This window comes from Dendropsophus ebraccatus, chromosome 9, assembly GCF_027789765.1.
Source record: "Dendropsophus ebraccatus isolate aDenEbr1 chromosome 9, aDenEbr1.pat, whole genome shotgun sequence".
NCBI classification, from domain to species: Eukaryota; Metazoa; Chordata; class Amphibia; order Anura; family Hylidae; genus Dendropsophus; species Dendropsophus ebraccatus.
Genome location: NC_091462.1, coordinates 86,301,836 through 86,317,717, shown reverse-complemented (window position 1 = coordinate 86,317,717; position 15,882 = coordinate 86,301,836). Strand labels below are relative to the sequence as shown.

The 15,882-nt window shown below is 46.2% G+C and overlaps 2 protein-coding genes across 2 annotated transcripts in view; both read right to left on the bottom strand.

Annotated features, from left to right (window-relative positions):
* The window catches only part of LOC138801809 (uromodulin-like), a 59,001-nt gene extending 56,467 nt beyond the window's left edge, over positions 1–2,534 (bottom strand). Inside the window, exon 1 of the mRNA XM_069984907.1 lies at positions 2,321–2,534. Within this exon, the coding sequence (XP_069841008.1) occupies positions 2,321–2,534 (214 nt within the window). The remainder of the gene's footprint in view (positions 1–2,320) is intronic.
* Positions 2,535–3,531: 997 nt separating this feature from the next.
* Positions 3,532–15,882, bottom strand: part of LOC138801808 (uromodulin-like) — a 93,912-nt gene continuing 81,561 nt past the window's right edge. The window contains exon 19 of the mRNA XM_069984906.1: positions 3,532–3,590. Coding sequence (XP_069841007.1) covers positions 3,532–3,590 — 59 coding nt within the window. The remainder of the gene's footprint in view (positions 3,591–15,882) is intronic.

Here is a 15,882-nt window from a genome sequence, read left to right as displayed (position 1 = left end):
TTTTCCCCCTGTATAGATGGCTCCCCCGTATTCCCCCCTTATAGATGGCTCCCCCCTGTATCCCCCCCTCGTATAGATGGCTCCCCCCTGTATCCCCCCTATAGATGGCTCCCCCCTGTATCCCCCCCCTCATATAGATGGCTCCCCCCTGTATCCCCCCTCGTATAGATGGCTCCCCCTGTATCCCCCCCCCTCATAAAGATGGCTCCCCCTGTATCCCCCCCCTCATATAGATTTCTCCCCCCTGTATCCCCCCCTATAGATGGCTCCCCCTGTATCCCCCTATAGATGTCTCCCCCCTGTATCCCCCCCTATAGATGGCTCCCCCCTGTTTTCCCCCTATAGATGGCTCCCCCGTTTCCCCCCCTATAGATGGCTCCCCCCTGTATCCCCCTATAGATGGCTCCCCACTGTATCCCCCCTATAGATGGCTCCCCCTGTATCCCCCCTATAGATGGCTCCCCCCTGTATCCCCCCTATAGATGGCTTCCCCTGTATCCCCCCTATAGATGGTTCCCCCCTTTATCCCCCCCTATAGATGGCTCCCCCCTGTATCCCCCCTATAGATGGCTCCCCCCTGTATCCCCCTATAGATGGCTTCCCCTGTATCCCCCCTATAGATGGCTCCCCCGTATTCCCCCCTTATAGATGGCTCCCCCCTGCAAAGCAGATTAAAAAAAAAAAACACCCAACTCACCTACCAGCGCTCCCCCATCGCTGCTTCCTCTCCTCTTCTGCCCCCGGCTGATGCGTCGCTCCCCGGGGGAGTCTCTGGGAGCGCACACATCCGGAAGCTCAGTGTGCGCCCAGGCCGGGACTTCCGGTACAGGAAGCCCCAGCGACGCGCACTGAGGTTCCTGATGCGTGCGCTCCCGGAGAATCCCCCGGGGAGCGACGTATCAGCCGGGGCCGGATTTCCTCTTGCGACCGCAAGCAAAAAAGTGCTTGCGGTCGCAAGAGAAGGGGAAGGGGGGCGCGCAGGGCCGTCTTACCCATTGGGCATGGGAGGCGGCTGCCCGGGGACCCTTGCGTCCTAGGGGGCCCCTGCCTGCTGTGACAGTGGGATGGGGCCCCCTAGGACGCAAGGGCCCCCGGGCAGCCGCCTACCATGCCCAATGGGTAAGATGGCCCTGGCATACAGTATATAGCAGCACTCAAACTTAGCTTATGCTTGACTGACGTGTGCAACCTGTGCCACGCCAGGATCAGCAGAAGAGCCAACACTACCAGCCTAACCACTACTAGCATGCACAGGCATATGAGTGCTAAACACCCCACTCAGTGGAACTAAGGCCGTTCAGTTACTGCAACTCACACCCCTGCTCCTTCCCCTGTGTCACGTGCCGGCTCTGTCAGTCCCCCCAGGCACGAGGAGCTCCCACCCTACCCCCACCCCTTCACCTCCACTATGCTCCACGCCCTTCAGTAAGGTGTCCAAGTGCAGCATTTAACTGTCCCTACAACAGACCTTTGAACGGCAGCGCAAATACACTGCCACTCACCAACATGCATAAGCCCTAAATGTGCACATAGGCAAACTGCTGAGCCTGGAGATGCTGCCCTATCGGCTAGTAGAGACAGAGGCTTTTAGGAACCTCATGGAGGAGGCTTCCCCTCGGTACTCTACTGTGCCAGGCCTAATTTTTGGGAGGTTCCACACCTGCCTTATCTACTTTATGGTCTTTTTTTAATCTTCTATTTCAATTTTCAAATCAAATCAACTTCAATTAAAGTGCTATTTTGCAGGGCTGTCAGGTCATCTATTGTATCTCCTAGATACACGCCACCATTCAAAGGAACAGACAGTGAAAGTGGTGGATCCTAACTGAGCATCCCTGTGTTGTCCATTTCGAACCATACTATGTATGGATGTCAACTTGCGGGTGTCCTATGCTTTCCTTTTATTTTTTAGCTGTTTCAAAGGCAGTAGTTAGCTACTGCTCAGTGTATCTGAAATGCACAGAAGAAAAAAAAATTTGGGAGCGGAACTGTTATCCCAGTAGAAATCTCAGAAGTCAGCAATCACAACTTACACTTGGTGAGTGGTAAAAATGTTCACCACTTACTAGATGTACTGTATATGCCCAAAACAGTTTCCACATGCAGATCCGCTGCAATCCTCCCGGACAGGCTCAAGGTCTCCTGATATTGAAGATATTTGCACATAAAAAATAAGAAAATGGAGAACGGATACTTATATGATAAATAACAATCAATGACCTTAGCTTCTCAGATATGAGGATACTCACTCTTCGGAGGGGAGTAATAGCCAGACCCCCCCCCAGGCCAGGGACATCCTTTTCTTATATCTCCTTATTACATTGGGAACTCGATGGCTGATCGAACTCCAACTTGTCCAGCTCAGCAGTAGCACACACCTTGTTGCACAGGGAATGATTCAGACACTTCAAACCTCCTGGATCTTCACAGCTGCACAGATTCAGCAAACCTTGCCACAGGGAGAGCCACTGTTCACAAACAGTGAAAATGGTGGATCCTAATTTAGCATCCTTGTGTTGTCCATTTCGACCCATACTGTATGTGGATGTCAACTTGCGGGTGTCCTCTGCCGTCTTTCATTTTTTAGCTGTTTCAAAGGCAGTAGTCAGTTGCTCGTTAAATGCCACTTTATGGCCTATTTTTTAATCTTTACTTTCAATTTTAAAATCATATCAACTTCAATTCGACTAGTAGTCGAAATTAAAATTCAACTATTTTGCAGGGCTGTCTGGTCATCTATTGTATCTCCAAGGTATCAGGCTAAGTTTTTGGGTGGTTCATATGCTACCTCTGTTTTAATGGTTTTCTGTGTTCTCACAGCCATGCTGTGTCAGGCTACATTTTGGGGTGGTTCATATGCTACCTTTGTTTTAATGGTTCCCTGTGTTCTCACTGCCATGCTGTGTCAGGCTACATTTTGGGGTGGTTCACATGCCCACGAGGTGGAATTCCACCTTCCAGATGGTATCCAAGGTTTACCAGCAAGTCAGAGCCATTGTGGAATGTCAGATGTCAACCTTGTCAAGAAGCGGTAGTCAGGTCAGTCAGCTTCCTCAAATCTACAATGAGGAGTGGACGTGGATGTCTGCTATCTGTCAGGTTCTGGGCCCCTTTGAGGAGTCAACACAGATGCCACCATCATCAGCCTCACCATCCCGCTGCTGTGTCTGCTTCAAACCTCCCTGCTCAGCCTGAAGTCTGAGACTTTGCCATCGTCTCAGGAGGCAGGGAAGAACATCTGCCGCTAGCTAGCCGGCCCACCCTCACTTCTGTTTCTCTGCACGAAGTGGAGGAGGAGGAAGAGGGGTAGGAGGAGCAGACTGCTGTCGTGACTGAAAAGGGTGCCCATGCTCAATCCTTAGCTGTTGAGCGTGTATGGCCTTAAGAGGAGGAATTGGTGGAGAAGGAGGAAATTGAGAGTCAGCCTATGGAGGAGAGGGAATTCTTGCGTGTTGGGACCCTGGCGCACATTGCTGACTTTATGTTAGGCTGTCTTTCCCTCGCGTTAAAAATTTTTTTTGACAACACCGATTACTGGGTGTTCACCCTCCTGGACCCTCGGTACAAGCAGAAGTTTTCCACTCTTATTCCTGCCAAGGAACACAGTAAGAGAGTGAATCAATATGAACAGGCTCTGGTGCAGAAGCTGAGAATTTACTTCCCATCTGACACCACTAGCTCCAGAGGACGTAGTTCTGTGGGCCAAAGAGTGGGGGAGAGGAGGGATGGAGCAGGTAGCTTGTCAAGGTGCAGGGGAAAACTCTCCAAAGCCTTTGACAGTTTTATGGCACCCCAGCAAGACTATGTCACCCGTCCCCAGCCTAGACAGAGTAGGGGGAGGCCTTCAAAAAGATGGTGAGGGAGTACGTTGTTGACCATACCAACGTATACAATCTGTGGGTAACTGCAGCTATATAGTATATGCCACGATCTTACACAGGGAAATTAGCAGTGAGCTTGGATGTGACTCACCACTTCTCCCCACCGCTGATTTGATTTTGAGTTTGACTTTGAGGTGCTGGGCTTACCTGCCGCTAACGTGTTGTCAGAGCGGGTCTTCAGTGCAGCTGGTGGCATCATCACTGATAAGCGCAACCGCCTGTCAACTGACAGCGCTGACAGGCTGACATTTATAAAAATGTCACCTGAATTCAACTGCCCAGCCGAGGAAAGCAGCTCAACATGAGGATTCTTCGTATATCCTCTCCTCCTCTTCCTCCTTCAATTCTCAGCCAACAGCCAATTCTTGTTCCACCATGCTGTGTCTGGCATAATTGTTTGGAGGCTCACCTGCTACCGCTTCTACCTGGGTCACTCTGTCCTCATTGCCATGCTGTGTCTGGAATAATTGTTGGGAGGCTCACCTGCTACAGCTTTTACCTGTGTCAACCTGTCCTCACCGCCATGCTGTGTCTGGCATAATTGTTGGGAGGCGCATCTGCTACAGCTTCTACCTGGGTCACTCTGTCTTCACCGCCATGCTGTGTCTGGCATAATTGTTGGGAGGCTCATCTGCTACAGCTTCTACCTGGGTCACTCTGTCCTCATCGCCATGCTGTGTCTGGAATAATTGTTGGGAGGCTCATCTGCTACAGCTTCTACCTGGGTTACTCTGTCCTCACCGCCATGTTGTGTCTGGCATAATTGTTGGGAGGCTCACTTGCTACCTCACTTTTAATGGTTCTCTGTGTCCTCACTGCCATGCTGTGTCAGGCCTAATTTTTGGTAGGTTCCACACCTGCCTCATCTAAAGGCCGGTAAAGGCCACTTTATGGTGTTTTTTTAATGTTCGATTTCAATTTCCAAAGCACACTGCAGACATTCACTCTCTAGCTTCTTTCCGCAACTTACAGGGCCTCAGGGTACACCGCTATTGAAACCGCAGCAGTGTGATCACGTGGAGATAACATTCAAACTTCATGCAGATGTTGTCCCTGGTGGGATTTGAACCCAGGACCCCAGCGCTGCAAGGTTACAGCGCTAACCACTGAGACACTCAAATTCAAACTCAAGCTCAAATTCAAACTCAAACCAGCGGTGGGGAGAAGTGGTGAGTCACATGATACAAGGGAAATTAGCCCAACTGCTCAAGTAGTCAGGGGGTGTCATGCCCCAGCCCAGGTGAGTCTAGTAACTTAAATAGACAAGTAATTAAGGAGGGAGGAGGAGAGCAGTCAGCTTGTCAGGCACTGGCAGGGGAACACTCTCGAAGGCCTTTGACCTTCAAAGTGACCTTCAGGCCTTTGACCGTGGTTGCATGTGCCTCGCCCATCTTGGTCTAGGTCAGCACTATTGTCTTGAGGTTGACCACCAGGCTGTTGCCTAGAATGTGGCATAATGGTGCGATTAGGCAGCCTCAGAGGCATCCATGCATGCTGCCCCTGCTGTTTCCTGTCCATTTCCGTGCTGTTCAGTGGTGTCAGGCTAAATTTTGGGGTGGTTCATATGCTACCTGTGTTTTAATGGTTCCCTGTGTCCTTACTGCTATACTATGTCAGGCTAAATTTTAGGGTGGTTCATATGCTACCTCTGTTTTAATGGTTCCCTGTGTTCTCACTGCCACGATGTGTCAGGCTAAATTTTGGGGTGGTTAATATGCTACCTCTGTTTTAATGGTTCATTGTGTGATCACTGCCATGCTGTTGCCCATAATTTGGCGTAATGGTGCCATTAGGCAGTCTCAGAGGCATCCATGCATGCGGCCCCTGCTGTTTCCTGTCCATTTCCGTGGTGTTTCCATCATTTTCTGAGGTTGACAGATTTTTACTAGAGTTGAGCAAACCTCGAGCATGCTTGAGTCCATTCAAACCCGAACTTTCGGCATTTGATTAGCAATGGCTGATGAAGTTTGATAAAGCCCTAAGGCTATGTGGAAAACATGGATATAGTCATTGGCTGTATCCATGTTTTCCAGACAACCTTAGAGCTTTATCCAAGTTCCCCCCGCTAATCAAATGCCGATCGTTTGGGTTTGGATGGACTCGAACCCAAACCCGGTTCGCTCATCTCAAATTTTTACACAAACTTCCCAGTGCCAAGCTTGGGTCCCCTACAAAAATGCTCCAGTTTCCCATTGACTTCAATAGGGTTCGTTACTCGAAACAAACACCCGAGTATCAGGAATTATTCATCTCAAGTAGTACTCGCTCATCACTAATGGTTTTAAAAAAGGAGTAAAGATGTGACCTGATAGGTAATTAACAGGGTTAGGCCAGGATCACACTATGTATGACACCGGCGGTTTTGTGACACGGCCGTGTAACAGAAAGGCCGGTGTCTGTGAAGTTTATTCCAGCCAGTACTGCAGTACCGGCCAGATGAACTTCATTCTTTTTGATTTGGAATGCTGGCAAATTCCGGTTTTCACCAAATTCCAAATAACTATATCTGACAATGTAAAGTGCGGCCGGAGTTGCACTTTACATTGTCTGCTCTGTCAGTCTTCTGCAGCCGCTATTCAATGAATAGCGGCCGCACAAAATTGACATGTCAGTTTTTTTGTGCTGCCACGAGAAATCCTGGCCGGAGTGTATACAGTATATGTACTCCGGCTGGGATTCCATAGAAGTCAATGCAATGTACTGTATTTATTCAATTAAAAACGTCTGATGTTGCAATCTGCAACAACAGCCGTTATTAATTAAATAAATACATTGTGTAAACTTAGCCTTAAAGTGTCACTGTGGTTTGTAAAAACATTTGACACGTCAAAGACATGTCAAAAGTTTTGATCGGTCCAGGTCTGAGTGTTCAGAACCGTACCAATTGGGAGAATGGGCCTGTGGAAGACCGTGCTAAGCTGTATCGTCAGCTAGAGTAGGTTAATATTGAGTCAGCTTGAGCAGTATATTTAAAAAAGAAAATGTAAAATATTAAGGCATTTGGAGACAGATTCCTCACCAAACGACAACTCTAGTTTACAGCAAGTGGGACACTGGTGTCGGGACACTCTTCTTCTGAAAACTGTGGTCAGTTCTGCAGACCTCACCTACAAAAATGGTGGCAGGAAAGACTTGAAGAATTAGATCTGTATACTCTCAAGGAAAAAAAAAATAGGGACATGTACTTCTTTACATTCACACTCCAGTGCTTTGACATACAGGTATACAGCAGAGAACTGAATCTTTACTGATGTAAAAGTAAGTTGAGTTTGACCTTGCTTGACCTTCCTCTCTTGCAGAACGCTGGTATGGGAAAATGACAGCAATAGATCTCTGGGACTACCCAGCTTCTTGAACAGCTCTCTTTGTCCACAAACATTACATGAAGTTGTACGTCTACTCCATGGATTCTAACAGAAACAGCAACACATAAGATATGCTGCCGTAGAGCAAATAAGTGCAGAACCCTATGAAAGAAATGAGAGGAACAATAATTGTAAGAAGCTTTACCTATTTATAATTATTTTCTTGTATTACAGAAACAACCCAATGCATAATAATAATAATAATAATAATAATAATAATAATAATAATAATAACTAGATTTGCATTTCCAGGAAAATACATAGTGCTTGAAAAGAGCGCCCCTTTACCAGTGACTTCCCTTTAAGAGAAACTTGCATCCCATTCCTTTAAGAGCGACATGGCTCCCGTCCCTATAAGAGTGACTTGGGTCCCATACCTTTAAGAGCGACTTGGGTCCCTTTAAGAGTGACTTGGGTCCCGTCCCTTTAAGAGCTAAATGGATCCCTTTAAGAGCGACTTGGATCCCTTTAAGAGCGACCTGGGTCCCTAAAAGGGACCCAGGTCGCTCTTAAAGGGACCCATTTTGCTCTTAAAGGGATCCATGTAGCTCTTAAAGGGACCAAGGTCGCTCTTAAAGGGACCAATTTTGCTCTTAAAGGGACATATTTTGCTCTTAAAGGGACCCAGGTTGCTCTTAAAGGGACATATTTTGCTCTTAAAGGGACCCATTTTGCTCTTAAAGGGACACATTTAGCTCTTAAAGGGACATATTTCGCTCTTAAAGGGACCAAGGTCGCTCTTAAAGGGACCGATTTTGCTCTTAAAGGGACATATTTCGCTCTTAAAGGGACCCAGGTCGCTCTTAAAGGGACCTCTTTTGCTCTTAAAGGGACATATTTCGCTCTTAAAGGGACCCATTTTGCTCTTAAAGGGACCTAGGTCGCTCTTAAAGGGACATATTTTGCTCTTAAAGGGACCCAGGTTGCTCTTAAAGGGACCCATTTTGCTCAAAAAGGGACATATTTCGCTCTTAAAGGGACCCATTTTGCTCTTAAAGGGACCCAGGTCGCTCTTAAAGGGACCCAGGTCGTTTTTAAAGGGACATATTTTGCTCTTACAGGGACCCAGGTCGCTCTTAAAGTGACCCATTTACCCCCTCAAGGGACCCAGGTCGCTCTTAAAGGGACCCGGGTCGCTCTTACAGGGACATATTTCGCTCTTAAAGGGACCAAGGTCGCTCTTAAAGGGACATATTTCGCTCTTATAGGGACCCAGGTCGCTCTTAAAGGGACCCAGGTTGCTCTTAAAGGGACATATTAAAGGGACATATTTCTCTCTTAAAGGGACCCAGGTTGCTCTTAAAGGGACCCAGTTCGCTCTTAAAGGGACATATTTCGCTCTTAAAGGGACCCATTTTGCCTTTAAAGGGACATATTTCGCTCTTAAAGGGACCAAGGTCGCTCTTAAAGGGACATATTTCGCTCTTATAGGGACCCATTTCGCTCTTAAAGGGACCCAGGTCGCTCTTAAAGGGACAAATTTCGCTCTTAAAGGGACCCATTTCCCCCCTCAAGGGACCCAGGTTGCTCTTAAAGGGACCAAGGTCGCTCTTAAAGGGACCAAGGTCGCTCTTAAAGGGACCAAGGTCGCTCTTAAAGGGACCAAGGTCACTCTTAAAGGGACCAATTTATCTCTTAAAGGGACATATTTTGCTCTTAAAGGGACATATTTCGCTCTTAAATGGACCCAGGTCGGTCTTAAAGGGACCCATTTTGCTCTTATAGGGACCCAGGTCGCTCTTAAAGGGACCCAGGTCGCTCTTAAAGGGACATATTTCGCTCTTAAAGGGACGTATTTCGCTCTTAAAGTGACCCATTTACCCCCTCAAGGGACCCAGGTCGCTCTTAAAGGGACCCGGGTCGCTCTTACAGGACATATTTCGCTCTTAAAGGGACCCATTTTGCCCTTAAAGGGACATATTTCGCTCTTAAAGGGACCAAGGTCGCTCTTAAAGGGAAATATTTCGCTCTTATAGGGACCCAGGTCGCTCTTAAAGGGACCCAGGTTGCTCTTAAAAGGACATATTTTACTCTTAAAGGGACCCAGGTCGCCCTTTAAGAGCGAAATGGGTCTCTTTAAGAGTGAAATATTTCCTTTAAAGGGACTCAGATCACTCTTAAAGGGACCCATTTCGCTCTTAAAGGGACCCAGGTCGCTCTTAAAGGGACATATTTCGCTCTTAAGGGGACCTATTTCCCCCCTCAAGGGACCCAGGTCGCTCTTAAAGGGACCAAGGTCGCTCTTAAAGGGACCAAGGTCGCTCTTAAAGGGACCAAGGTCACTCTTAAAGGGACAAATTTATCTCTTAAAGGGACATATTTTGCTCTTAAAGGGACATATTTCACTCTTAAATGGACCCAGGTCGGTCTTAAAGGGACCCATTTTGCTCTTAAAGGGACCAAGGTCGCTCTTAAAGGGACATTTTTCGCTCTTATAGGGACCCAGCTCGCTCTTAAAAGGACCCAGGTCGCTCTTAAAGGGACATATTTCGCTCTTAAAGTGACCCATTTACCCCCTCAAGGGACCCAGGTCGCTCTTAAAGGGACCCGGGTCGCTCTTACAGGTATTTAGTTTGCTCTTAAATGGACCCATTTAGAGCGGCTTGGGTCCCTTTAAGAGCGACTTGGGTACCGTTCCTTTAAGAGCGGCTTGGGTACCGTCCCTTTAAGAGCAGCTTGGATCCCGTACCTGCTACATGGCTGCCTCAGCTCTGCTATTTTACTGACTGACCTCTGCTACTTATAATGGTAAAGACCATTGCTCGGTTACCATGACAATCTTACTCATGTCAGGGAGACAAAATGGTTAAGGACCTTCCATATATTACATCTTCTATTGGCCAATAGTGGACATGTGACTGTGGATGGTGTGATACAATGCATGACGAGACCTTAGAGTTCCTATTGGCTGCTATATTTCAGCTATTTGCATATGTGCTGTGATTGGCTGTCAGCAGTTAGAGTGTGGCCATTATTTGCAATGGGCCATTATTTTCTATGGGAAATTTGGGGTCTTTAAACGTAAATTTCTTAAAAACGACAAATCCGATCGAAACGAAAAATAGATAGCACACCACACACCGCCGAGGGCTTTGAAACGCAGTTTGAACGGAGTCTGTGCACAAAGCGGTTCGGGCTGTATTACGCGCAGAAAAATGTCTGGAAGAAGAAACGGAAGAAGAAGAAGAATACGGATTACAATATAGGGATTTTCAAGCACTATAATAATATACATTGCTTTTATTACAACCCAAATTAATTTTGGCCCATGCTGCAATACAAGATATTTTATTATAAAAATATGAAAGCTAATTCCCTCATACACCTTAGATTGGGGGCCGAACGAGACGCAAGTATCTAAATTTTAATCTGTATGGTAATCTTAAGGAACCTCTTCATTCCTAACCTTAGTGGGGAGGTTAGTGGCTGAACCGGACGATATTGTTGGCCTAAGAGAGTAGTTTGAAGCTCAGCGAGGCAGAGTATGAGGTTGAAACTGGAAAAAGAATAACATGTACCCAGAAAGCGATCCAAAGGAGGCAATCCAGAGACAGAATCGCATTACCAAATGTTTATAGTGTCCATCCCATGTGTCATCCCTTTCCCTGATCCAAAACATATTGTACTGTATGCCCCCAGAGGTCACACTTACAGAAGAAATAAGTACCAATAACGTGGTCAAACAGCATCAAGATCAATTCAACTAAAGTGACCTGTTTTTAAAGGTCTCTGAGAAGGCTTTTTTTTTTTCTTTACAAAAAGAAACCCATCACCAGCAGGGAAAGAGGAATGGTAGGTGAACCCCCTGTCCAGACTCTCTTAAATATATAGTGACATTGCCTCAGTCTTGTGTTAACACAACAGATTGACCTGAACCCTGGAAGGTTCCTCATTGGGAGGGAGGGCTATGGCATAGGAAAATGGTTTTCTTTTCTTTTTTTTTTAAGTAGTTTTGCTTGATTTTTGCTTTCTATTTTGTCCTCAAAATCGCAGTACTGGGGCAGAACTCTAGACATCAGTGAAAGTGACATGACAGGGACCTAAGAGAAACAGATCACTGATCTCGGGAAGACCAGCCAAAGATAACACTGCTGGTTGCTGATTAAATCACTCAAAGCAGTGGAATCCTAGGTGCATTGCACCTTGGGAAACATGAATATGCAAAGAAAAGAGCCTGTGGAGCCTCATTGAAGAGTCTCGAAACACAGGACTAGCCAGATATCCCTCCGGGAAGGACCCCGCCAAGGGGTGGCTCCTGTAAGGAAACCACCATATTAAGTGGCCCTATAATGGCCCTGTAATGACAAGGGAAAACCCAAAGCCAGGTATCCATCCACAGACAGCTGTTTTGGGGTGTTGCCCCTCATCAGTGTGGAGCAGGTTTCTGGCTAGGTTGGAGCAATTCCTAGTAGAGACATACAGAAAACTGGTTTTAGATCCCACCTCTCCAGGATCCATATAGGTCTGAGAAAATTTCAAATGAGTACTATTAGCTACAGTGATAATGTCAGGATTACAGTGAAACCTTTCCAAAAGATCACCTCTTTGAGAAGACCCCACACCTTACTATACTGTACCATGCATAGTGAGAAACCCTCTCCCCTCCCCCAGAAGGTTACTTTTTTATGCAATTTTGGATGGCCTGCCACAAAGATGTTTCATCTTATGTATTGTTCTCAGATTTGGCCACTAGTAGCTGCTGTTTCAATGCAAAAATGTTGTACTGCTTATGGTATCGCTAATGTAAGCCATCATGCTTCCTGTTTTGGGTCCACTTCAGATCACACGACAATCACAACGATACATAATTATTGTGAATTAGACTTGTATTGTGCCCTTGTGAACTGTTTTTTCCAAACTGTTCTTGTTAATTTGCTGTGTTTAAACTTACTTTGTATCCAACTCTTCTGAGTACTTTTTTTGCCTTCTCTATGGAATCCACCAGATATGTACTTTTGGAGGTTTGTGTACCTAACATCTACCGCTTGCTTAATAACATTTATTCTTACATATAAAAATTTGAAGACAAAATATTTGGAATCGAAAATCAGATATATTACAATGTAAAAACTACCAAGTAGTCACTAAACGCTGGATCTCCGCAAGAAAAATCATGTTTCTGAGATAAAAGGCTTTAGTCTGGCTAAGCCCTTTAAAGGAAAAGTCAGGCGAAAATTTACATTCTTACGATATGTTCACACTGAGGAATAGAGGAGGATTTGATTTCAGCTCTGGCGGAATCCAAGCAGAATTCAAGCCCCATTGACCTCTATAGGATTTCTCTAGTGGAATCTGCAGCTCCATCGCTTGCATCCGCTCACGGCAGTGCACATCTCCACCTGTCCCATGGACACCATTTTATGGCCGAGTTGATTCCGCCGTATGCCAAAAGAATTGACATGTCTATTGTTTCGGCGGGTAATGGAATCGGGACAGCCATAGAATGGTGTTTATGGAACGGGCACAGATGTGCGCCACCCCAAGCGAGTAAGAACGACGAAATCCACCTAAACTTCTACGGGCAGATTCTGTAGTGTGAACCTACCCTCAGTCTGTCTGTATGTATGTGTGTTTGTTTTTCTGTCGTCAAGCAAAACACTTATATTCCTGTGCATCTACTTTTTTTAAAACCCACCACACCTCCTTAAATCTCCACTCAGCCAATCAGTGGCTGCAGCAGTGTCCCTCTTTAACCACTAATTGCCTGAGCGGAGATTACAGGAGAAGCTGACCCGGCACACATGTGCGCAGCATCTGAAGAAATAAGAAGCCCAGCAATGTAAGTATAACACCCTCATCCACCATCCTAAAAAGTGCACTGCGGGTGCAGTGTGTGTGTGAACAGGGGGTTTACATTCACCACTATTCAATGTACCCAGCACATTGAAGTTTTTGTGTACTGCATTGGCCCTACTGCAGTGTCTGCAGTTTTATCTTTGGCTGGTTTCCTTGAGATCTGTTTCTCTTATGGCTCTACTAGGCATTGCTCCCACCTAGCCAGAATCCTGCTCCACACTGATGAGGGGCAACACCCCAAAACAGCTGGCTGTGAATGGATGGGCCTTGGTTTTTCCCTGGTCATTACATTGACTTATACGGCCACTAAATATGGTGGTTTTGGTGGTTTCCCTACAGGAGCAACCCCTTTTCTTTACATATTCATGTTTCACAGGGAGCAATGCACCTAGGATTTCAATGCATTGAGTGCTTTAACTAGCAGCCGGCAGTTTTATCTTTGGCTGGTCTCCCTGAAATCAGAGAAGACATTGTAGATCTTATACAACCTGCACAAAGAGCCCAGATCGTTTGCCTCCAGGAGACTCATTTCAAAATGGGTCATTTTCCTTACCTTAAGAATAAATACCATCCTACCTAGTGCCATAATCTTAATTCAGAAGCCAGATCAAAAGGAGTCTACATTGGCTTCCGCAAATCATTGCCACATAAAATCATTGAGGTCTCTTTTGACCCTTTCTACATTTGCATCTCTGTCAAGTGTGAAATATACATTACAGTTAGGTCCATAAATATTTCAACAGAGACATCTGTACATTACAACAATGAATTTTGAACAAAACAATTCAGATGCAGTGAAAGTTCAGACTTTCAGCTTTAATTTAGTTGAACAAAATGATTCCATAAAAATGTGAGGAACTAAAGCATTTCCTATACACAGTTCCTTCATTAAATAATTGTAAATACAATTTTAATTTCTAACTCTTGGTTGAAAACCCTTTGTTGGCAAGGTCTACCTGAGATCTCGAACTCATGGACATCACCAGATGCTGTGTTTCCTACTCTTTAATACTCGGCCAGGCCTTTACTGCACCAATTTTCTTTTGCTGTTTGTTTGTGGCCTTTCTGTCTTAGGCTATGTTCACACTGCGTACGAATCTGTACGCAGTTCTTACGCCGCCGTACATGTGCGGTTGATACTACGGGCGTGTGAAAATTTGACATGTGGCCGGATGCGTACGCACTGCGAACATACGCCCGTAGTGCAGTTATGCTTACCTAGTGTTAGGACTAGGAATAACCGCTCAGGTCGGTGGCTGGGGGCGCGACGACGGCCTCCATAGCAGCCGGACTGCTGTGCATGGTTTTCACTAACTCTGCTCTGCTACTCCTTGTTGAAGCAGTGGCCAGGGTGCTCTCCCCTGGCCGATCAGCATAAGCTGTAGTAGGTTTCACTAATTGTTGATTGACAGCTGACACACCCAGGGCCGTCTTAACAGCATTATGGGCCCCTGGGCAGAGGTGTGAATTGGGCCCCACCCCCCACGGCCGCCGCCATCAATATCCCCCCATCTTTGCAACCCCGCCCCTAGCCAGTACAATTACGTACAATAAAAAATACAAATTATTGTTAACATAAACTTTAATTCACAACACAGTCTTTCAGCAGCGCAAAAACAAAAAATAACCGTGCGTGCCGCACCAAACCAGACCAGGTTGGCTTCAAAGTATCCAAAAAACGCAATGGAGACAGCACTTCCAACAGCAATCTGCAGGGTTTATTGTCACACCAGTGCAACATGTCTCATATATACAGAGGGGCAACAACATGACTATTATATATGAGAACCATGTTGTCTCCCTGTATGTATACTGTATAATACAATATACAGGGAAACAACATGGCTTATATATAGAGAAGGGCAAAACAACATGTCTCATATATACAGAGGGGCAACAACATGACTATTATATTATATATGAACCATGTTGTTTCCCTGTATACAGAATACAGGGAAACAACATGGTTCATATATAATATAATAGTCATGTTGTTGCCCCTCTGTCTACATGAGACATGTTGTTTTGCCCTTCTCTATACATATGCCAGATAACAAGCAACAAATATTACCACCGCATACTGACTAACACCACCGCTGCTGCTGACTAATCCACTGTACACAGATCACTATCACCTCAACCAGTCATATAGAGGTACCCAGCTCTACACAGGTTCTGTACACTATATACATTACAGTGCAGATACATCAAGTGACTCACATGGGACGTCTTCTCTGATCGGAGTTCTTCCCTTTTCATCTTCTTTTCCATTTGCCCTGTGCCGTTATGAGAACTTCTCCGAGCCAAGAATCCACAGAATCTGCCACACAGACATATTAGGCTCCACACTCTGTCACCATCCTCATCTCTCTACACACTGCACATCTGTATTGGCCCCTTATAGATAGCTCCCCCTGTATTACCACCTTATAGATGGCTCCCCCCTGTATCCCCCCCATATAGATGGCTCCCCCCTGTATCCCCCCCGTATAGATGGCTCCCCCTGTATTACCCCCTTATAGATGACTCCCCCTGTATTACCCCCTTATAGATGGCTCCCCCTGTATTACCCCCTTATAGATGGCTCCCCCTGTATTACCCCCTTATAGATGGCTCCCCCCTGTATTACCCCCTTATAGATGGCTCCCCCCTGTATTACCCCCTTATAGATGGCTCCCCCTGTACCCCAATAGATGGCTCCCCCGTATGCCCCCCTTATAGATGGCTCCCCCCTGTATCCCCCCTATAGATGGCTCCCCCCTGTATACCCCCCTTCTTGTATAGATGGCTCCCCCCTGTTTCCCCCCAATATAGATGGCTCCCCCTGTATCCCCCCTCGT